The sequence below is a fragment of the Podarcis bocagei genome (assembly GCF_964188305.1).
Source record: "Podarcis bocagei genome assembly, chromosome: 1".
NCBI lineage: Eukaryota > Metazoa > Chordata > Lepidosauria > Squamata > Lacertidae > Podarcis > Podarcis bocagei.
The window spans coordinates 120,539,851-120,563,500 of NC_138125.1; the positions used below are offsets into that span (position 1 = coordinate 120,539,851).

Genomic DNA, 23,650 nt, shown 5'->3' on the forward strand with positions numbered 1-23,650 from the left:
CTTTCATAATGCAACTTTGTGTTGAAACACTAGCCTGTTAGCCACAGGTGACTCCTCTGCATCAAACAGTCCCCCATGCAGCGCACCTAGCATCAAAACACAGGGCACAGCTTTCAGCCCTTCTGCCAGAAGGCTCATAAGCTTTTTTTGGTATGGCGATAACTTTTATGGACTTGTTCCCAGCCTTTTTTAGGGTGCAATCCTATGGTCCTTGAGAGTATTCTAGGGCCACAGATTTTTGCAGATGGATCCACTCATGGAGAATAGTAGTAAAAATGTTTCGACTGAATTGTTTTATTGTGTTATTATTTTAGTAGTGTGGGTATAATTCTTTACTTGTAAACCGCTTAGAAGCCATTTTTCACATGCAATAGGTATGTAAATATGATGGAAACTTCTGTGCCTGCCCGCACCCATTTCATGGGTCCATGAAATACAAAGCCCTCCTCTTCTGGGGTCAGAGATGGGGTCCAACAGGAAAATGAAAGGGGAGATGAAAAAACTACCCCAGCAGGGCTTTGGGTTGGTGGCTCCTACCTCTTGTGTTCTGCTTCTACAAAGAGTTTATCCAGAGATTATTTTACCTTTTATTCCTACACCCTGGGGGCTGTTTTATTTGGTCAGCACATAGTAGGAATTTCCCACAAGACACACTACAAGGCTGGCATTCATTCTAGGCAGGAGTCAGCAAACTTTTTCAGCAGGGGGCCAGTCCACTGTCCCTCAGACCTTGGGGGGGGGGCCAGACCATATATATTTTTTGGGGGGATGAACGAATTTCTATCCCCACAAATAACCCAGAGGTGCATTTTGAAAAAAAGGACACATTGTGCTCATGTGAAAACAGAGATTCCCGGACAGTATTGAGGAGGCGATTGGGTCGGATCCGGCCCCCCGGCCTTAGCTTGCCTACCCATGATTCTAGGAGTGCTGGTTACGTTCCAGTGCAAATGAGTCCTGTCTGAATGCATTATACAACCTTATCCGTTAACAGGTGTTGAGTGGCAAAGGGGCACATACAGATGAATGTGCTCTGAAAGAGACCAATAAAGGAATTAAGAGGTTTTATTTATAAAACTGCATTGTTTGGGGAAGAGAAATATTGATGGCTAAATCCCCTTTCTCTCAATTTTAATTATTGACAGGTGCTTGCTGGGATGTTCAGGGGGGTCACATAGCTGAAGCTTGCCTGAAAGCACCGACAGCGGCTATGCCTGTTGTGTTTGTAAGAGCCATTCCCAACGACAGGCAAGAGACAAGGAACATTTACGAATGCCCAGTGTATAAGACAAAACTAAGGGGCTCCACATACGTGTGCACTTTCCATTTAAAATCAAGGGAAAGGCCAGCTAAATGGATTCTTGCTGGTGTTGCTTTGCTTTTAAGTGTGTGATGTTGCTTGAGTTGAATTTCCCCAAAACTCTTCTGCATTTCCGTTCCATCCCCTGCTTGCTCCCTCCCTGAAGTGACTCTGTGTGCATGCACAACACAGCGTGGTTTGGGGGTGTATTTTTGTGTTGTTGTTTTTAAGGCTGCGAACATTGTGTTGCTACATCTAACTGAACATTCTCAAGTAGTGTTAAGAATGTGGGGCTTTCTTTTCTTGCCTGTTAAGAATCAGTTAAACACCAAAGCTGCTGCTGCTGTTATTATTATTATAAAATTGGTTTACTCTTCCCGTAGATCTCAGGCAGTTCACAACATAAATTACAATAGAAAAAAAATACATAATTAGTGAAAGAACAATAATCCTCCCCGCTTGCACAACACATTTAAAACAGTGGTGCCTGTGCTGCAAACAACTGAACTGGAAGAGCCAAATAAATGCACAACTGTTCCAATTCCAACCACTGCTAACAGTCTCCTCAACGCCTTGATTATGCAGATGTAGACAAGAGCTCCCCTATTTGCAAGGCTTCTCTCTTGGGGGAGCCGAGCTGTACATTCCTTTGTCAGCCTTCCTGAGCTTTGGTCCACAGATGTTGCTCAACTACAGCTCCCATAATCTCTTGACGCCTGGGGGGTTGTAGCCCCAAAACATCTGTGTACCTAGAATTGCTTTTGTGAACACACAGAACGTTTAGTGTCTTTTGCTGAAATGAACTGAGACCTTGACATACACACACACACACACACAGAAGCACATGTGCATTAGACAATACAGCGCAATGCTAGTGACACAAATCACCATGTGCAGAAACGTTTTTAAAAAAGAGAACGGTAATTATTTCGAGGCAAGGTTTTTATTATCAAAACTACACTCTGTACATAAGAGCTCTGTAGATCACAGGATCCATTTACAGTATGCATAACTAACAGTAGTCTTTTGCGATGCTTGAAGAAAGCCAGAGCAGAAATTGCATGGGATCTAGCATATATACAACAGTATCTTTGAACAGGTTTTTCATATACGATAGAGGAACTTCTACAAAAGGTTGAAAAAGCAGAACGCATGTGAGAATTTTATATTCATGTCAAAAAAAAAGTAGATGCAAAATAGCAGATTTTTACCTTCCAAAAATGTATGATTGGATAGCAACCCTGCCCCCACATCCTATCCACACAAGGAATAAGGTTTTCAGCAACCATTTTTAGTTTACAGTGTCACACATGCAGACAACTGCGGGCAGTATGGTGTTACAAGCAACAACTAAGTGCTAAGTTGCTTTTGTCCTACCAAAAGGACACCTTTTATGTTCTCAAGTTTAGGAACAAAATTCCCGCCTGTTGTACAAGAGTCCGTATCAGTGTGAAATTTTGTAGCCATTATCAACTGTTTGAAGTGGAAGTCCTGTGGCCTATTAACTAAATGCACTTTGAAACATACAGGACCATCAGCTTCTAGATCAGTCTATGCTCAGCAACCTGGTCCCTTGAGTGGATGAGCTATATATACATACCATGAGCATGAAAGCAAGCTGCTGGCTTATCACCCAACCAGCATAAAGTACAATGCAAGGCTTAAGCGTATATAACTGTATCCCCTGTTCATGCAATGTGCAAGACCCCACACACAATAGGCTCCATGTTAGACATTATGCCTTATGCATGAGATGGGTTAAAAGGACTGAATCACCCCAAAATTTAAGACGTACATGGTTTTCCATCACATATTTCAGATCAAGCCCGCAGCAACACAGCGGCTTTAAGAATTTTTAAGACGTTATCAGCAGCTAAGTTTGTTCTTCCTTTTTAAAATCTACTATTTGGAGCACTGTATAACGTTTATTAATCTATTCATACCATACTTTATGATGGATAAAAACAACTAACTGCTTTCTTGAGGATGGATAAACTGGACCTTTATAGCTCTAGATGCAAAGCGGCTCAACCCCCACCAAAACTTTCAGTTTAGGAAATGTCACCTTTGTCACTGCTATCTTCTCCTGCAACATCCATTAAGACTAACAGTATTTCCAGTCAGATTCCCGATTTGTCTGGTTTGTTGCTAAATCTAAAAAGAAACCCCTAAAGGATGGACTGATGTTGTGATGGCAGCAGCTCCAGACTGCAAGATATAGAAACATTTAACCATGTAAATCCCTTAAGTTGTGCGGAGATTCACCCCACCTGCTGCTTTGCTTAGTGAGATTCAGGAAAATTCAACCATAGGCATCTCTTTCTGCAAGTTTCAACCCTTGTGTGAAGCCTCACTGTGGCTTAACACACGCAACAACTAATTGCATCCAGCATGAAAGGAAAACTGCTACCTAACGGAATTAGAAATCCACACCCCGTAATGTGGAACTTCAGTCAAATGCCACAAAGGGTTTTGTTCTTAAAACTTGGGGGGGAAATGAATGCTTGGTTAAAAAACAGCAACCAACACCTTCAAAACAAACAATTAACCTTAACATCAGTTTTGCCGATGACCATAGAACCACGTCCAATTTCATTCTTGCATTTCAAGTTCTTGTTTCAGGCTGTAAATTTGATTTAAAAAGGGCGGAATTATTATTTATAAACAAAAACAAAGATCACCAATAATCTAACCCAGCATTTAGTGAAAACCCCATCCTTCCAGCTCTTGTTTTTCATGGCTCTCACTTGTAGATGGTGGGCTGAAACTGGGGCCTTCTGCAAATCATCCACACCATTCACCAATCTGTTTGCGCCCTCCGAACAGACTGCCATTTGCATAATGAAAGCAAAGGAAACCAGACTAATAGACTGAATTTTACAGCCAGCAGAACATGCACGCAGCCCTAACGATAACCCTCCGAGGTCATTCTCTAGGTGCCCCGAGTGCAAAAGGTGGTTATGAGGAAGGAGGGACCTTTTCAGTGGTTACACAAGTAATAGAATGGCCTTCCTCAGACAGGTATGCCTGGTAAAGGTGAAAACCTTTCCCCATCTTCACCATCCTAAAAACTTTTCAAGGTATTTTGTACTGATTTTATTCTTTGCTGTGCATTTTACTCTGGGCTTTATTCTCTATATATTCTCTGGCTTCTTTATTCTACTCCATATGTTTTATTTTTTAACAGCATTTTTCACTCCATAAGACGCACCTAGTTTTTAGAGGGGGAATGCCAGAAAAAAAAATATTTAAAGGGAGCGTCGAGCACAGCCTGGGATGTTTGTGGAGCATGTTTGCGGCTCTTGGGGGCTTTTCCCCAGGAGGGAGAAGGGACTGACATACTCCACGCGGCTCTTTAAAGGGAGCGCTGAGCAGAGCCTCCCGCCTGCATTCGCTCCATGAGACGCACATACATTTCCCCTTACTTTTTAGGAGGGGAAAAGTGTGTCTTATGCAGCGAAACATACGTTCCCTGTGGGTTCAACTGCTTAGTCGTAAATTGCTCAGAGAACCTTTTGTTAGTAGATAAATAAATGAAAACTCCTACAAAAGACAGGAGAATTGAGTGGAAAGGAGAGAAGCCCAAAGTTACCTTTTCAAGTAAGCATGGACGTTGTCATAGCCATGGTACTTGGCCAGGTAAACAAGCACACCTGTAGCACATCGTCCTTCCCGCTGCCTGCAGAAGCTACAGTTGCAGATGCCACGGCAAGGTGGGCAATGCCAGTCCTAAAAGAGGGAGAAAGAAGAGAGGGGAAGGAATGTGTTTATAGCAATTCTGGAACGACTCACTGCTTTGGATTGTAACATTAAAGCACCCATCTATTAAACAAAACACAGGAGCATGAATGATTTCTTTGTGAACCCTACCCTGTCAAGCGAGCCCAAGGTCATTCACCAGTGGGAACAGGAGACACGGAATGCCATTTTTATTAATGGAAAATAGCATCACAGTAGAGTCCCCTGGCTCGTCTTAATCCAACTGGAGACGTTCCTGAAACTGGCCACTGGCCACACACCCTTCTCTAGCTTCTTACTCTGGATCCCTCCCCCAAGTGGAAGAAGGCTGCGTCAAGCAGGTGGGCTTCTCCTGTACACCTGTCTGGCCTGTTGCTCGATCCTGTTGCTGCTGGATAGCAAAGGCAACCTCTGCCTCCTCTCTGTCGGAGTCTGCCCTCACACTGTGACTCTCAGCCTCTAACCCTGACCTACAAGGGCCTCCTTTTCCTGGCCGCCCCCCCCCCCTTGCTTCTAGCACCTCCCAGCTCATCTCTTCCCAAGACTGCTCCTCAAGTGTCCCACCACCAGGATCTGGGGTCTGTCGTCATCTGTGTCCTTCATGAGGTGGGTTCTTGGGTGGGCAGCTCCCATCACTCTTCCTCATTCAGCCAGTCCCTGACACTGCCACACTGTCAAAACGAGTATAAAAAGTACCATATTTTTTGCTCCACAAGACGCACCCGACCATAAGATGCACCTAGTTTTTAGAAGAGGAAAGCTCTGGGTTGTTTTTTTTTTTGGGGGGGGGGATCAGCTCACAGTTGTGCAGCTTCTTTTGCAAAGGGGAAAAGCCCTGTTTTTTGAGGATCTGCTCAAAGTTGTTGAGCTTACTTTGCAAAGGGAAAAAAATCCTGTTTTTATGGGGTTCAACTCAGTTCTGCAGCTTCTTTAGGAAAGGGAGCCGTTTCTAGTTTCCAGACAGATAATCTAATCAGTCAATCACATGTCGCTGGGGAAACGAACAATGGAGGCCTGGGCAAGGGGGCGGAGCCAGAAAGGGAGCCAGCAATCAGCCACACATTTGCTCCATAAGACGCAGACATTTCCCCTTACTTTTTAGGAGGAAAAAAGTGGGTCTTATGGAGCGAAAAATACAGTAAGTTTTATCTTACCGGATCCAGCAAAGCAGCCCTGACTTCTTCTCCATAGCGGTTGCGTAGGCAAGGCCCACAGAACTGACCACGCACTCCCAAACATTCCGGGTTGCGACAGTTTGTCTTGGTGTCTATAGTCTTCTGCCGACACTGATGGCAAGTGGAACCCTGCGAAAAGAATGACGAGGGCAAATGAAACTGGACTCTTCCTCCTCCTTCTTCTTCCCCATTTCCCTACCTCACTGTCTGACTCAGTAGCAAATCACAGGTTACATACAATTCAGCCACTAAAATGGAAACTCAGTCGATAACTGGAGAGTGCAGAAGAACAGGGGTGATTCATAATTCATAGTGTTTCCAAAACATGGTACGGCATTATATCTGAACAACATGTTCTATTCATTAAGGACACTACTGGCCTCAAATCCAGAGGTGCTACATATTCACAGATGCTCTTAGGTCAACTATCTAACGTCAGGTAATGGATACTTCTCAAAGTGGGGTGCTGCCCAAATGTTGTACAACAGTGTTGTGGGTGGTTACAGGGACTAATGATGGGCAATGCCTGAAAAACCCTTTTTGGCCAAACTTGTACAGTGGTACCTCGGGTTACAAACGCTTCAGGTTACAGACTCCGCTAACCCGGAAGTAATACCTTGGGTTAAGAAATTTACCTCAGGATGAGAACAGAAATGGCATGGTGGCAGCAGGATGCCCCATTAGCTAAGGTGGTACCTCAGGTTAAGAACAATTTCAGGTTAAGAACAGACCTCAGGAACGAGTTCAGTTCTTAACCCGAGGTACCACTGTATTGCCCCCCCCCAATGTAATATCATCAGGCGTAGAGCAGGGGGTGTGGCTTGGCAGGCCAAACCTGGCCCCTGGGTGGGCCAGACATTCCCCACCTTTGTCCAACATAAAGCTAAGAAAGCAGAGCTATATGCCTCCTTCTCCCCTTCCTACAGCTCCAAGTTGCCCCGTTAATCTTACTGATCATCTGCAAAGGTGACTCTCCCATAAGACAGTGGTGGGAAACCTGTGGCCCTCTGGACACTGTTGGGCCTCAACTCCCATCAGTCCAGACAGCTGCTCACTGTAGCTGGAGCTGACGGTTTGGAGCCTAGCAGCAAGTTCCGCAGCCCTGCCAGAAAGAGCTTCTCAGTTTTGGAACAAGGAGCAGGGAAACTTCTAAGTGTAAGGGGCTATTGCCTACAACATTTAAACTTCATTTTAGCTGGGCAGATCAAATGAATATGCTGGCACAACGGCGGCGTTCTTACCGTCACACGATTATACACTTTATCTCTTGCACTCTCACAGATACCATTCAACTCTTCCTCACTGATTTCTTCCACTGGGCGGATAACATGGGGGAGAGTCATAGAACTTTTTCTTCTGGGACCGTCCGATTCATCCTGTAGAAAATCCCAAGCACATCAAATTAAATTTCTCAAGCTAAGCCACACACACACAAAAACCCTCGCCAGTAACACACATGCAGTGGTTTCAATGAGTTTCTAATACATCCATCCTTCAACTTGCTCTTGTCTGCATGGAGAAGTAGCAGAGGAACTTGCACAAACACACCCTCTCCACAGAAGTCGAGCGCCCACATTAATGACAGCAGGATGACACAACAGAAGGAACCATTTCTATGCGCTTCCTCCAAGGACTTTTGTTTTGCCGGTCTTCATTGCTTAGTAATGTATTCTTCAATGCTTATAGTGATACCTTGGTTCTTGAACGTAATCCGTTCTGTAAGTCCGTTTTGACTTCCGAAACGTTCAAAAACCAAGGTGTGGCTTCCGATTTGTGCAGGCGCCCAGGAAACAATAGCAGACAGCAGCATCGGACATTCGGCTTATGAAAAACGTTCGAAAACCGGAACACACACTTCTGGGTTTTCAGTATTCGGGAGCCGAAATGTTTGAGTACCAAGGCGTTTGAGAACAAAGGTTCCACTATAATTAAAACTGAACTTTAATTTGCATTTGAACCACCCAGGTGAAGTTTATATTTTAGAGGTTTCTACCACTTCATGCGCTCTAAATTAGAATAAAATCAACAACTCAGACCTCAGAGTATTCATCAGACATTTTCCTCCTCACTAAGTAGTACGGATCCTCCTCTTCATCCTCCTTCTCCGAAACAGGGCTTGGAGGACCTTCGATCAGGGACCTGGATCTTGTGTGAGGCCTGGCATTTCTTTCTGGATTCCTCCTTAAAGAACGCCTGGGAAATGATTTCCTTGGAGATCGCTGCGGTTTCTGTAATAAAGGACCAAAAAATCATCAAAGTACACCATACAGAAATAAAATTTTCATTGGTTTTCCATCTCTTAGCTACAGCTCTAACTAACAGTGCATTTCTAGGAACAATTTTAATGCACCATGTTCAATGAAGTTTACTCCCGGGTAAGTGTGCACAACACTGCAGCCTAAACCTCAATTCAGGCATCATTTACTTAAATATCTAAAAAATGCATGTTTGGAATAAAAACATAAGAAAAGGCGTAAGAAAAAAAACACATAACAAGGCAGTTAACATAAAAACATACTAGTATAGTAAAATAAATAATAATAATAATGACTGGTTGGTGGTGGGGGAAACACATTTTGAAGGCCTGTCTAAACGGGACCGGTTTTAAAAGACATCTAAAACAATTGGTCCAACACATGGCCCTCAGTGCCTTTCTTGGCGGCCCTCAGCAACATTTGACACGCCCCCAAGTCCTCGTGCTGCCTTCCCAAAGCCTTAAGTGAGGCACTGGGCTTTAGGAATGAGGTGTGAGAGCTCTGAGAGGGTCCTATAGTCCTCCCTCTACCTTTCCAAAGGAAATCAATCAATTTCTTTATTCGACCAATAGTCAGAATTAAAACATTACACAATAATTATAAACTATAACATCATAGGAGATACATAAGTAAGGTAGGGCCACAGAACTAGACCTCTCACAGATAACCCACATCAAAGCATTCAGTTATACGTTTCCGACACTTGAGTGCCAGGAAAAGAAATTTAGCCACCGACAAGGTTGTTTTCCCAGAAGACTTATTTAGCAGATATGCTGTCTGCTTTCCTCTTTGTCGGGAACTGAGCTGGGGTAAGTATGGAGTTATAAGATACTGTCTTAAATCGTTGTAGAAGGGACAGCTCAATAAAATGTGCTCTGTGGATTCTACCTCACCCAATGCACAGTGGCATAATCTCTGGTCATATGGAACTCCTCCATATCTTCCCTTCAGGACCGCCGAGTCAAGAACATTCAGCCTAGCCGCAGTAAATAGTCTGCGGTATTCCACGTAGTGGATATCCGCCAGGTAGCGAGCTGGAGCAGCCCGATACAACTGCTCCCCCAGAAACAACCCAGGTTTCACACGGGCTATGTCCTCCTGTCTGGCAATATCCCTTAATCTTTGCGCGATCACCGCCTTTGCGTGGCTATACGTCATGGACTCTATATAAAGGGAGGACAACCCACACTTCTGCACTTCCTCCACTATCTCCCCTTCCCATGGAGATTTAAAGTTATCCCTCAGAATCAAGGGGGCCAAACCCACCGGTCTGAAACAGAGCTTGAGCCATAGCCATAGCTTCGCTTTCAGGGCCACATACCTAAAGGCTTGGCAACCGGTTTCCAATCTCATGATCGCGCCTGCCACGGAGGGGGGGATCCTGAGTATGGCCCTGAGGAATTGGGTTTGGATAGATTCCAATTTTTCAAAATCCCTACGTGAGCCCAAGGCGATGCCCACCAGCAGAAGAGGGAGGACTTTCATTTTAAAGAGACGTAAGGCAACATTGACAGTTTGTGCCTGTTTCTTGGAGTACAGGGTTCTAATCACCAGGGCTGCTTTGGATGCGTTCGAGGCTATGTATTCTCTGTGCGCCAGGAAGGACCTATTTGATCTTACAACCTGACCCAGGTACTTGAAGCAACTGACCTGCTCTAAAGGAATACCATTAATTGACCATAAATTAGGTTTCGGTCGAGCAGCAAAGACCATTATTTTGGTCTTGGCATAATTTAATTGGAGCTCGTGTTGGGTCTCATATTCATGAAGAGCTCGAAGCATCCTCCTTAATCCGATGGGGGAGGTAGCTAATAGGGTGGCATCGTCTGCATACGGTAGGACATTTAAGGCTCGTCCTGCCAGTTTTGGTGGATGGAAATCAGCATTTGCCATATGTACCACTAGCGAATTAATATAGAAGTTAAACAGAGCAGGGGCAAGCAAACAGCCCTGTCTTACCCCCCTAGTGGTGGCAACCGGATTGGAGACTAGCCCCTTACTATCTATCCTAATCCTCAAGAGGGTATTTGTATGCAAATTAATAATCAGCAAGAGAAGGCGGTGGTCGATAGATGTCGCTGCCAATTTTGTCCATAGCTGGTTCCTGGGAATTAGATCAAAGGCCTGCTTAAAGTCTATAAAGGCGACGTGGAGGGCTTTTAGGCCATTGCCAGCGTACTTGGTGGCCAAGTGATTTAGGATTAAGATTTGGTCTGTTGTTGATCTTCCGGGGCGGAAACCCGCCTGCTCCTCTGCGATGATATTGTTGTTTTCCATCCAGGTCGTTAATTTGTTAAGTAGAAATCTTGAATAGATCTTCCCAATAACATTTAGCAGGCTAATTGGTCTAAAATTGGCCGGGTCTGTGCGCGGCCCTTTCTTGTGAATTAACACAATCAGTGCAGAGTTCCAGCTTGGAGGAAATTGTGCTGTTTTGTTTATATAAGTAAAAAGAGCTGCTAGGGGTGGACACCACCAATCCTTATTGGCTTTAATAACATCTATGGAAATAAGATCGTCTCCGGGTGCCTTGCCCGCCTCAAATTGGCCTATAAGTGTTTCCACTTCAGAGCAGGTAACAGGATCCCACTCTGGCAAGGGGGCCAAATCTAAGCTTACTCCGCTGGCTGCGTGAGCTGCATATAAAACGGAGAAGAAGCTTTCCCAAGTGTCAGCTGAAATTTGGGGTTCTATCCTTGACAACGGTCTACCCAGGTATCTGGAAATTTGATGCCAAAAGGAGGAGGGATTTCTATTTTCTGCAGCTTTTAGAAGGTTCTTCCAGTCATTTCTTTCTGCCGCAAGCTTCTTTTCCTTTAATAGTGCTTTATACCTTCTCTTGAGGTTCATAAGGTGACTGCTAGGTGCGGAGTCATTTGATGCCCTATATGCCAAGAATTCATTATATAGCTTGTTCTTGAAGTGCCTACATTGTTCGTCAAACCACTTTTTATGAGAGAAATGGTTACTATTCATTACCGGGGTCTTAGCCAACGAAGGTTTTAGCAGTTCTACTAAATTGTCATATATTGGCAGTGGCTCAACTGCCTGGATAAGGGAGTCCCTTGTCTCTTGCAGTTGGTCAGACCAAAGGAGTTCATTTATCCGTTGAGCCATATTGTTGGTCCATTTTAAGGCAGTGGGCCTCATCTGAAGCTGGTTATTTGTAATAGGCACACAGGAATAGGTAGCCAATTCTCCATCCAAGGTCAGAGAAAGTTCTAATGGAAAATGGTCACTTTCCAGCCTCGTTACCACCCTAAAGTTGGAAATTTTGGGAATTAGGTCTACCTACTGATGTCCAAATAAAGTCTATGGTAGAGGCTCAGGAGCCTGACCAGAAAGTAAATTCGGCAGGGTAATCAGAACTGAGAGCTCCGTCTTTAAAACAACACTGTCTTTAAAATTCCTGGGTAAAAGGTCTGAGGTTAAAATGGAGAGTTAGCACTTTCCCAACTTTAGGAGGGAGCTGGGAGGGCTCTAGGACCCTGCCAGAGCCCTGGTGCCCCCTTCTCAAAGCCCGAGACCTCACTTGGCCGGCTTTGGGAAGGCAGCACAAGGGCTTGGTGGGGATGTCAAATTTTGGCCCTGCTCCTTCCACCCCTGGGCAACAAGCCCATGTGCAGCCCACAGCTTCCATGTTGAAGTACTCTTGCAGCCAAGTTGGTATGAAAAGTTGGGCCGCCCCCATCTAAAAGAAACAAGGGAGGATTCCTTCCCAACTCCTACTTGGCAGGGCATTCCACACTAAGGGCTGGCTCCTTGGAAAGGCCGACCAAACCTTAGGAGCATGGGTTAAGTGGCCTCATTGGAAGATCTCAGTGATCAAGTTAAAAGTGTAAGGACCCAGACACTATGGTTTGTGCTGGCTGTACTTCAGAACCCAAACCGTGGACTGGCTTCCAAATAAAAATACTGGCAACCATGGTTTGGAGTGCTTTATCCACTTCCACTTTCCAGCCACTCAGCATTCCTGCTTCTCTGATGCAGCTTCCCCTCTGGAGCAGGGCAACCTCTGAAGACATTAACTAGATACCACACTGAACCATGGCTAGGCTTCTTTAACCATGGTTTACCATGCTGTACTAAAAGGTAAAGGGACCCCTGACCGTTAGGTCCAGTCACGGACGACTCTGGGATTGTGGTGCTCATCTCGCTTTACTGGCCGAGGGAGCTGGCGTACAGCTTCCAGGTCATGTGGCCAGCATAACTAAGCCGCTTCTGGCAAACCAGGGCAGCGCACGGAAACGCTGTTTACCTTCCCGCCAGTGCGGTACCTATTTATCTACTTGCACTTTGATGTGCTTTTGAACTGCTAGGTTTGCAGGAGCAGGGACCGAGCAACGGGAGCTCACCCCGTCGCGGGGATTCAAACCACTGACCTTCCAATCGGCAAGCCCAAGGCTCAGTGGTTTAGATCATAGCGCCACCCGCGTCCCATGCTGTACTAAACGGGCTCAATTCACAATCAGCGGAATACAAGACAAACTAAGCCAGAGTAAGCAAGGGGCAAACCAAGAAACAATGGCATACGGTCGAGTATTGGCAGAAGTGAGAAAACCACATCGGCCTTACAGTTTCAATGTATTTCCTTCTCTGCCTCACAAACTCACGCACAGAAAAGAAGTCCTTCCACTACAGGTATTATCATGAGGCCTCAGAATGGAATACAGACTTCCAGCTTCCCAGCGGCTTTCTCAGTGGGGGAGAGCAAAAGCAATAGTCTCCCAACAGCAGTATCGCTGCCACTTACCAGAACAGGGAGGGGAAAGGCAGTGGCGAGGTCAGGGCAGTGGCATAGGTAGTAACACTGGTGTATTGCACAACCCCAACCACCACACCATCAAAATCAATGGGCTTAAGCATACAAAGCAGGCCTCAGTGACCGTTGACCGTCATCCAAATACTGTTTGCACAATTCAGGAGATCAATTATTTGAACTTTAGACTCATTTTTATTGGGGCTGCGCTCACGCAAGCGCGTAGGTAAAATATGCAACTGAACAGGACTTTGCTTTGTTTTAGATATAAAGACTTGCAGGTGCTTTTAACTGAAGTATTAGGGAGTGACCAATTAAAACAACAACAACTAGTAATAGCATGTGGCGGCATGTTTTATCAGTTAAGTTCTAAGGAACTGGAATTGGCTGCATTTGGCTTATCAAGTTACAGTGGCACCTCAGGTTACAAACACTTTGGGTTACAGACTTCGCTAACCCGGAATTAGTACCTCGGGTTAAGGACTTTACCTCAGGATGAGAACAGAAATTGTGCGCTGGCAGTGTGAGGCCCAATTAGCCTAAAGTGGTACCTCAGATTAAGAACAGTTTCAGGTTAAGAACGGACCTCCGGAACAAATTAAGTTTGTAACCAAGAGGTTACCACTGTAATCTGTAAATGACTTTTTAAAAACAACAAGAAGTAAATGATTGCGACTTACCAAGGTTGGAGTTGCCAGGGGACCTTTCCTTGTAAAAATTCCAGGCACGTTTTTTAATTCTGCCATTAGTTTTGCAAGCTGTAGAAGGGAACATAGAATGTAAGTGGTTTCGTGTCAGGAAGTTTCTGCTACTATGGGATTTTGACGGGACATTAATTCAGAAACATCTCAGCAAGGATGGCCAAGCCAGTGCTAGCAGGCAGCAGGTTGGTGGCCCTCCTGTATCTACAGTGGTACCTCGGGTTACAGACGCTTCAGGTTACAGACTCCGCTAACCCAGAAATAGTACCTTGGATTAAGAACTTTGCTTCAGGATGAGAATAGAAATCGCGCGCTGGCGGCAGCGGGAGGCCCCACTGTATTTACAAGTGGCAGACTCTGAGTTCACCAGTGGAAGGGCTTTTCTGAGTGGGGTGGGGAGTGAGACGTGTTCAATTATGTTGTGTGTATGTCGGTGGAGGAAGATTGGAAGAAGTTTAAAGATTATCTGCAGAAGCACTGTAAAATTAAGGAATGTTGAAATGACGTTGATTGAAAATAAGTGGTACTGGTAAAGAGATGCTTAAGAAAATGTAAATAGGGAATGATAATTGGAAATGGATATTTATAATAATAGGTTAATATATGGAGTAAGGATAAAATGCTAGAGGGTAAGGATTTGCTGAATTTAATATTTGAACTGGAATACAAAATGGGAGGTGTGCGGAGGTCAAGAAACTAGTGAAGAAAATATAAGATTTGAAAATATGAATCCATTTTTAGCTTTGTTTTGTGGCTTTTTCTCTTCTTTTTACTCTCTATTTTTTTACTTTTTTTCTTTCTATCTTTCTTCTATCAACTGTTTTTCTACTGTGTATTTTTATTTGTCTTGTTTTTGTAGTTTAAATGTTTAAAAGTTTAAATGTTGGATTTTGTTTTTGTTTGTGAAATATTAATAAATATCATTTTAAAAAAAAACCAATTATGTTGTGTGTATGTGTGACTCAGAGATACATTTGAGCAGAGCCAGCCCTTCTTCACTGAAGCCTTTTGGAACTGGTTCCTGATGGGAGTCCAGCCTGAGACTAATCATTCAGAAAGTGTACAAGGGATATTTAAGAGGTTCTTTAAACCAGGGAGATGGACAGCACTAGGTATGTGGTTGGGTAAATCCTATTTCAAATCAAGTCACTTGATTGCAATTTCAGAACTTTTCTAAGAATGGTAACAAATAAAACTTGGTAAAAATATTTTGAATGGAGTGGTATATAGAATACCATGTGCAAATGGAGTATTAGGAAGAGGCACGTGTTTTTATTAATGCAATGGAACTCTAGCTCATTTCAAACGAGAATTATGTTACAACTTGGTCAAGAAAAATAGCAACAATTCAACATGCATGAGAACATTTCCTTTGTACCTACCATGGCCTTATTCTCCTTTATATTTAAAGCCCTTTTCTCTAAGAATTTTGGGCCTCTTTCTTCATCGGAGTCAGAGTCCAATTCCAGTTCGGAGGGAGGTTCTGGGGCTAAAATTATTTCACTCTTCCCCCTCTTAGATCTTCGGAGAGGAAACTTCATAGCGACTTTAAGGGGAACAGAGCACTTCCGTGGCCTCTTACATGAAAATTTATCTCCGTCGCTCATATTTTCCTCCGCGTCTGTATCCAGTTTCTATTCAGGGTTTTAAAAAAATGGGAGTTGTGAAATCAATAGTTAGTTATGGTTGCAACAGGAGCCACCATCTCAATTATGGCTTCTCAGAACCATTCCAAATTCAAGTGCATTTACATCAACAACCAAGGTTAGCTTGCAGAAAGCACAAGTTGTCTCACTGTACATAAACCTGGTTTTGAGGAAGCCATCTCATTCTCCCTTCAGAGTGAATATGCTATTTTTTTTTAAAAGGTCTGAAGCCAAAACTTATATTTTGGAAAACCCAAAATAGAAAAACAGGGAAACTGTAATGCCGCATATAACCACAACAGAGCGATCAAATCACATTATTATCATTATTATTAGTAGTAGTAGTAGTGGTATACCACCCTATGCTCGCAAGTCTCCACAAGAACACCTACCAGCCCTCATGGGATATCATTATTTCTAAAACCTTTTTTCTTTAGTAAAGAGCAGCCTCATATCCAACACAGGGCTGCATTTGGCAGAGAAATTAATAATAATAATAATAATAATAATAATAATAATAATAATAATAATAAATAATTTTATCTATATCCCGCCCTCCCCAGCCGAAGCCGGGCTCAGGGCGGCTAACAACAATGAAACAGTACAACATAACACAACACTCTAAAATCATTCATTATAAAATTAATTCAAATCAAACCAACGGCAACCATTGGGCCAGAGCTCCACGAAGATTGCCGATGGAGTCAGGCTGTGCCCTGGCCAAAGGCCTGGTGGAACAGCTCTGTCTTGCAGGCCCTGCGGAAAGATGTCAAGTCCCGCAGGGCCCTGGTCTCTTGTGACAGAGCGTTCCACCAGATCGGAGCCACAGCCGAAAAAGCTTCTTTCTACCAGCTGGCAAGCCTCACGCTCACCCCTGAAGCCCTTTGTGTACCACCTCCATGAGAAGCCTGGAGAGTTGGGCAACACAAGAACAGGCCTGTTCTGCGGTGGCTTCATTTGTAGAACGTTCTCCCCAGTGAGGCTCTCCTGATGCCATCATTATATATATTTAAGCGCCAGGCAAAATCTTTCTTCTATAACCAAGCCTGTGGCCTTCAAAAAGTGGTTGGGGGGTGTTCTAATATATTTATTTTCCTCTAGGTTTTAATTTATCTATGTGGATTGTTGTTGTTTTTGTCTGTCTGTTTCGTCGTAAACTGCTTTAGGTTGCCCTGGGCAAGATAAAGCGACTGACAAATTCAATAAACGATAATTAAATGTGAAGTCAGGTGTGGGCCGGAAAAGACATGGCTGCAAAAGGACAACTGAGAGCCATAAAGAGCACACCTGATTACTTCTTGGCCAAGTGAGGCTTTCTGTGAGCACCAATCAGCTGTTCAGCGCAGGACAGCTAGTCTCACTGGGATTGGCTGCCCAAAGCACAGTTTGCTACAAATGCCAATATTATTTGATTTAAGCTGAACAAGGGAGCAGACCGCTTCCGTGTGCAATCAATTGCTGGCTCTCGATTCCCAGACTTACAGCACAATCCTAAGCATGTCTACTCAGAACTAAGTCCTACTGAATTCAATGGGGTTTGTTCCCAGGTGAGATTAGGATCGTAGCTTTAGTCAATCATCATGCATTAGCTTGCAGAGTATTATTTTGGCGTCAGCATGCACATGCAGTGTGAATGCAATTAGCAAGTTAAACTGTACAACTCACCAGCACATCCTGAATCTCACTTTCTGAAAAACCACAGAATGATTCATCATCCGAATCCTCATAAAATATTTTTGCTATTTCCTCTGCAACTTCTGGCTTGAAGCTCCATTTCTTTAAAAAAGAATAAAGTACACTAGGTGTTTCTCTTTTTTCTTTCTTGCTCTCTCTCCCTTTTTTTCAAGAGAACCTATTTTCCATAAACTGTTCAGAGAGCAAATCACATTTTACAAGTGCACTACAAGAGAATAGCTTTTGTAACAAAGAAAAATGTTTCAGGGGGTTTACAAATGGTTTCAGAGCTGTTACAGCAAATCATCAGGCATGTTAGGTTAGGCGACATTTCAAAAGGATAGAATAAGTGGCTAATCTACCTCCAACAATTACTACCTAGAAGCACAAGGGGAAAAGCGAAATGAAATTACAGTACATACTGTATATTCATAACTGCTGTATAGAAATGTAAGCAAAGCATTTTAATCACGGATGGGGCATTTTTCAGCATCACGCATTCAATTCTGTTTATTCTCGCACTTTTTACTTACCGTGTTTGCAAAATTATCAGAGCCAAAACTGTCACAACTGTCATCAGAGGATGAAGAGGTTTCCATGGGGATCAGTTTTGTATTGCGGAATGCTGTGGGCTTCTTCCTTCCCTACAAAGTGAAGATGGTAGTTCAATTAGGTTTCTATAATAAGATTAGTTCTCTAGAGCAATCTCACAATGCTTAAACTTGATCACACTAGATAGCAAAGAGCTGTTACATATTAGACTGCATCACAAAGCTAACATTTTCACCATGTTTTGCACTACACCCAGGAGTAAAAATTAGGCATTTTATTTATTAGGCAGGGGGCATTTTCACCATATATATTCACATAGGAAATTTTTAGGCAGAATTCAAGTCCTGCTATCAGAAGCCTAGCATATCAGGACTTCCCCCTCCCTTCCCCCTGAGCATACCATAAAAGGAGGTCAGGAGAACCCCAAAAACAAGTGCATCAGAAGAGGGGGGATTGCTTAGTCTGACGAGATGAAAAACTAGCATAGGCTGAATGATTGCCATAGTACTAAATTGAATTCCTCCCATAATCTTCAAGTGTCTTGTCAACAAGCATTGTAAGGTGTTTTTTTTGGGGGGGAGGGGGGTTTAATTCAATAATCCAGTCTAAAACAAAGAATTCAGCTGTGTCTCAAATTTCTAAAATGTAAAACGTATCTACCAGTTCATTATTGAAGCAACAGCACGACAAAAAAATAGGAAAAGCGCCTTTTCCTTGCTAGGTTTGCCAACCTTATTCATTTGACTGTTTCAGCCAATGGCAGCTGTGCTTTCTCATCCAACCTACTCTTTAACACTCCAAATCACTTCAGCTTATGGTCAGCCATTCATGTGGCTGCACTGCCACAAATTTTAATTAACCCAGATTTGGCAGTAGCGTGGCAAATTCAGTCTGTGGCTGCGCAGCTGAAGAGTTATATGTGAAGCGGCTCTTATTGCAGGTTACAAGTTCTGTCCACCAGGTAAATGAGCCATTGGGTGAGTTACTAATCCAAGTTTAGAGTTCAGAGGTGTGTTCCACACATAATGCCTGGATATGCAAACTTCAAAAATATTGACATTTTTCTAAAGACATGAACATTTTTTGAAACGAAGAGGAACTATTATATGAAACGCTTTTTTGCCCATTTAAGTTTACCTCTGTACATCATCACTTATGCACCGAAGCCTTTCAAGATTTCCTCAAATATCACTCCATCCTTATCAGACGCTCTTCACAATTACTTAACTATTTTATGTAGCCATTCATGGTAACACTCTGCAGTCTAACTGAAGAAAGGGTTTGGGCTACAGTCCTATACACACTTGGCTAACACCATAAGTCCCTGGAAATTCAGTGCATCTCACTCCTACATAAATGTGGTTGTTCACAATAATTGCATTTTTTAAAAATGAAAGAAATTAAGACAAACACCATCAGATATTTTGTATTCAAAGTGCATGGAGCCAAAGCACTTTTTGCAAAGCTCCTGCAAATGATCCAGGATGTTAAACATCAACTATGTCAGAAAACTGTCCAAACCAAGCACACCAGCACAAAACAAAACCACATAGATAAGCGACAATAAAATTAATTGTAAATATGAAGTGCAAGATCCTTATATAGTCTACCAGATGAACTCAATGAAGCTTATTTCTGAGTGGACAACAGTTGCGGGCAAATGGGCAAAAGATTGCAGCTCCAGTAATAGTTTTCTCATGCCCCTCATAATAATTTGCAAAGTGCAAAAGTAATTCCCACAGCATGCAGATCTTTTAAAAAAATGTATAGGAATTCTAAAACTTGAGAGGAACACATCCAAAGCATAGACTTTAGTATAACATTTAACACTCTAAAGACTTTTCCTCAGATGTGTTCCCCATTCAATTCAATGGAGCTTAACTGTGAGCAGCTAAGTTTAAAATTAGGAGACAGGGTAAGGTGGCAAATAAGGAAAACAGCTGGTGTGGTACAGGGTGAAGGTGTCAACTTTTGGGATAGCTGGACTATTAGAAAGCAAGTGTGGTATAGTGGTTAGAGTACAGGGCTAGGACTTGGGAGACCAGCTATGAAACTCACAAGTTAACTTTTCATATAAGCCAATCACTTATATCTCAGTCCAACCTACCTCCCAGGGTCAATGTGAGGCTAAACATGTGCAAGTGAAACACCATATACAGGGTCCTGAGGACCTTGGAGATAGCGCAGTTAAAAAAAAAAAATCCAAGTGGTCAGCATAAGTGAACCAGTAAGTAATTAAGAAGTGAATTCTAGTATCTGCACTGTATTAGGTGCTCTGAGAAACATGCAAGTAACACTGTCAGGCCTTGAAGGAATTCCAAGCTAGACCCATGTTTCCCAAAACTTGGCTTTCCAGCTGTTTTTGGACTACAATTCCCATCATCCCTGACCATTAGTCCTGCTAGCTAGGGATGATGGGAGTTGTAGTTAAAAAATAAATAAATCTGGAGACCCACGTTTGGGAAACAAGGCATGTTCTGAACCACATATTTCCTTTGAAATCTGTTCTTCCAATTCCTGGGCTCCATCCTGACACACCAATAAATTAGCAAAACCCTGCCCGGGACGACTAGTGACTTTCCTTTCCAATGATTTACTGTAACCATAATTACTTCACATGCAAGAGTCATAAATCTGGGATTAAGGTATTTATGGGGGGGGGAGCTGCTTTCAGGCCTGAAAACAAGCCTCGCAGGCAGGCCAGAGCCTGTTCATGAGTTAAACGCTGCAAGAAGGCAAAGATTATTCACAAGTTGAGTAAGTACAAATGAGGACTCAAGGCATCTCTCTACTACTCCCCATTCGCTCCAATGGCCGTTTCAGCTGCTTGCGCTGCGGGTTCTTCCTCAAAGCAGCTACTTAGCCCCACACACTTTTGCGGAAAGCTGGAACTTTACAGAATTGTATCCACCTTCGCCAGCCCCATAGCTGCCTCCTGGGCCCCCACAGCCCGGGCAGGCAGCGGCCACGCGGGCCAAGTCTAACTCCGAATCCATAAAGGGGTGAATCCGAAAGTCCCAGGCGGCTCACGTGGCTGGTGGGCGGGCGGAGAGCAGATAAAAGCGCTGTGGGGGAGCGCGCTAAAGAGCGGGAAAAGAGGGGCTCGCCCCCCTCCGCTGCCTTGCGGGGAAGGGAGGGATAAGAGGCCCTCCTCCATCTTTTGCATGAGAGGAATGGACTATACGCACGAGATTGCCCCCTGAATTGGGAGTGGTTTCCCTGGTCCCATTTTTCTCCCCAAGAAAGCTTGCAGTTGGAAAAATATCCCGGAACAAGAGGGGAAGTAACACCCGGGGGGGGGGGGGGAGAGACGTTTTGCTATGGGGAAATGTTTGGTCAGGCTAGCGGAAGCACGGCCACCTATTTAAAAAGCGCACCAAAAAGGCGCAGCGTTGCTTTTGGCTTACTCCAAAGTAAACCCCAATGAGTTCCACGGGGCTGCCTTCCGAGTAAGCGCGTGCAGTTTTTGCAGGACCCCGGGGCTGCGCGCGCTCTCCCCCCCCCCCATTCAAAACTGCAGGGGATTCCGGGGGATGCAATGCTTAAAAACATTATGCTCCCTTCTCCTTGGTAGGGGCCCGGAGAACAAGACATCGGGGTTAAACCGAAACGAGTCGCAGCTTGCCCTAAAAGCCATCCGCCTTCCTCCACCTATTTCGACAGAGCCAGAAATCTCAGGATTGCTCCACAAACTTGTTAGCTGCTAGAAGCAAAGTAGACTCTCCCTGGGTATATTTCTAGCGCATGGTTTTTTATTTATTATTATTCGCTCTTCAGTTCCCACTAAACGTACGCAGGATTGCAGCGTGAAAGGCGCGATCCTGATGCATGCAAGCCCTTGGGAAAGAGAGCGGCTGGCGCGCAGCTTGCAGAGGAACGCGCGCAGCTAGCATGGCCGCGATCCAAAAGCACGCTTTCATGCGATTTAAAGATAAGAGCAAATAAACAACAAAACGAACAACCCCGGCTATGTTTGCATTTAAAAAAAAATCCAGAACACCCCACGTTTCATAGTTCATCCCCTCTTTTAAAGCAGCTTGTGGGACCTTTTCCAACTTAGGGATTTAAAATGCCCGGTGAAGAGCAAACTATAAAAAAAATAAAAATTGCTGTGGCTGAAAAGGAGGCTGCGCCTGTTCTCTTCATCCGCGCAGCCCCCCATCCTATGCATTTTTACTCAAGCAAGTTCCAGGGATTCCAGCCGAACTTCGTGGCCCCCAAGTCTTAATTCTCACCCCGACGCCCCTACCTGCAGGCCGAAGGGGTCCATGCTGCCGACGGCGGAATTGCCACTCGAAAGGCGCAGCGCGGCCTCTTTCCGCAGGACGCAGGAGCAAAGACCAAACGCTCCGCCGACTCGCGCCAAAGCTGCTCGAGGGCGGGGATTACGCGCAGTTTTCCCCGCCAACTGCTGGAGTCCTGGAAGGTCCAGAAAGAGGTCCTGCCGCATCCTGCTCTTTGCCACGGAGCTCAGGCGTTTCATTCTCCCTGCAAAGCTCGGAGCTCAAACGCGGATAAATTGCGCGTGGCTGCGGAACCTACCTTTCCCCACTTTATTTTCTTTTTCCTCTGGTGTTTTTGTGGTGCTGCAAGGACCTAGCTCAGTGGCGCGAAATAAGCCATGGAGTATTTGCATAGAAGGAAAGGGGAGGGGGAGGCCGAGCCGCATGCTCGCCCCGGGAGGAAATTGCTCTCTGCAAGTTTAGAGGAGGTTCTGTTGGCAAGCGGAAACCAAGAGTCAGAACTTGAGGTGTGCTTGCTGTAGTGACTGGTGCTGCAGCTATTCTGGTGTATAAAAGTTGTTTGCACCGTCGCAGGATTGCGGGCAATCCCTCAAAATGTAATTGGTTCCAGGAAAAGCTGATTGCTGCACCGTTGCTAGTTCATTTTATAGTGGTGCAGTCTAAAACAATCTAGCTAAAATGGAGTCCCACTTTAAAAAAAACAAGAAAAAACAGCCGCGCAAAAACATAACGAAAGTAGGGCTAAAATGCTGTTTCATAGGCATGCGCAATATGCGTTCCTTCAAACTTACCTTTTGCACATAATTTATACAAACGTAAAATCAGACTCCAGCGGTGGTGGTGTGACTTGCTCTACCTAGGTGATTTTTGATTTTTTTAAGGCATGCAATTAACATTTGAATACCTTTAGGCTGCAATTCTGAGGCCTGTTGACTTAAGTGAGGCTTACTCCTGAGTAGATGTGCACAAAAATATGATGGTTAACCTAGGCAACAGCAAAAAGCAATGCATTTCATTTGCAATGGTAAAAGTGTAATGCTGAAAGTCTACACACTTCAGAAATGTAGCTAATAGTTCATTATACTGTAAGTGGCTTCAGGGACGACTTCAGAAAGGTACACTGCTCTGTGTTTTATTTTCACCCTTGCTTTTCCAGAACATGGCCTTAAGGGCACACACTGATTTGGAGCTGAGCGAACTCAGGCCTCGCTTCACGTGTGTGGCGATGTGTGTGGCACGCACACAAGCCACATAATCTGTAACACGAGCCAGGCGTGATCCAGAAAACAGAAATCTTACACAGCCCAAATCACAATAGAAAACGAGGAGTATGTAAACTCTCTGTGGGTTATTATTCCTTGTGGGCATGCTGCAGCAAGCTGACATGTAAAAGAATCAACATTTTAAATAAGCCCTTAATTACATACTTACCTGCACCATTGGCTTCTCAAAGTGCAGGCAAAAGCAAATGAACTGAAAAGAGCTCTCTAGAGACTAGACCACACTTCATTCTTCCAAATCCACTTTAGCTCACAAATGCTTTTCAGATACTGAAGAAAAGTGATTGTTTCCGCTTTTGGGAAAGCTTAAAAAAAAAATGCTTGTA

The 23,650-nt window shown here is 44.1% G+C and overlaps 2 protein-coding genes across 5 annotated transcripts in view; one reads left to right on the forward strand and one right to left on the reverse strand.

Annotated features, from left to right (window-relative positions):
• LOC308581643 (dynein axonemal heavy chain 11-like) overlaps window positions 1–2,672 on the forward strand; it is a 236,406-nt gene extending 233,734 nt beyond the window's left edge. Inside the window, exon 73 of the mRNA XM_081184350.1 lies at window positions 1,146–2,672. Within this exon, the coding sequence (XP_081040476.1) occupies window positions 1,146–1,393 (248 nt within the window). The 3' untranslated portion in view covers window positions 1,394–2,672. The remainder of the gene's footprint in view (window positions 1–1,145) is intronic.
• CDCA7 (cell division cycle associated 7) lies at window positions 2,225–22,416 on the reverse strand. Of its 4 annotated transcripts, none has more exons than XM_081180981.1 (10): window positions 22,050–22,412; window positions 17,782–17,892; window positions 17,240–17,350; window positions 15,311–15,562; window positions 13,908–13,985; window positions 8,250–8,441; window positions 7,455–7,589; window positions 6,193–6,342; window positions 4,893–5,029; window positions 2,225–3,923 (listed from the first exon to the last, which is right to left on the reverse strand). In XM_081180981.1, the coding sequence occupies exons 1-10, from the start codon at window positions 22,281–22,283 to the stop codon at window positions 3,893–3,895; spliced, it is 1,431 nt and encodes a 476-aa protein (XP_081037107.1). In that variant the 5' UTR covers window positions 22,284–22,412; the 3' UTR covers window positions 2,225–3,892. The 4 variants fall into 4 exon arrangements, with proteins under 4 accessions (XP_081037107.1, XP_081037109.1, XP_081037108.1 ...); XM_081180983.1 differs by lacking the exon at window positions 22,050–22,412 and adding an exon at window positions 20,712–20,741; XM_081180982.1 differs by lacking the exon at window positions 17,240–17,350 and having other exon boundaries at window positions 22,050–22,416.
• Window positions 22,417–23,650: the final 1,234 nt, after the last annotated feature.

Coding starts and splice junctions, on each gene's coding strand:
- CDCA7 (XM_081180981.1), bottom strand. CDS start 22,283: ATGAAACGCCTGAGCTCCGTGGCAAAGAGCAGGATGCGGCAGGACCTC. Junction 17,893..22,049: donor TGGACCCCTTCGGCCTGCAG/GTAGGGGCGTCG, acceptor TTCACTTTGTAG/GGAAGGAAGAAGCCCACAGC. Junction 5,030..6,192: donor GGGCTGCTTTGCTGGATCCG/GTAAGATAAAAC, acceptor TCCCTCTTTTAG/GACTGGCATTGCCCACCTTG.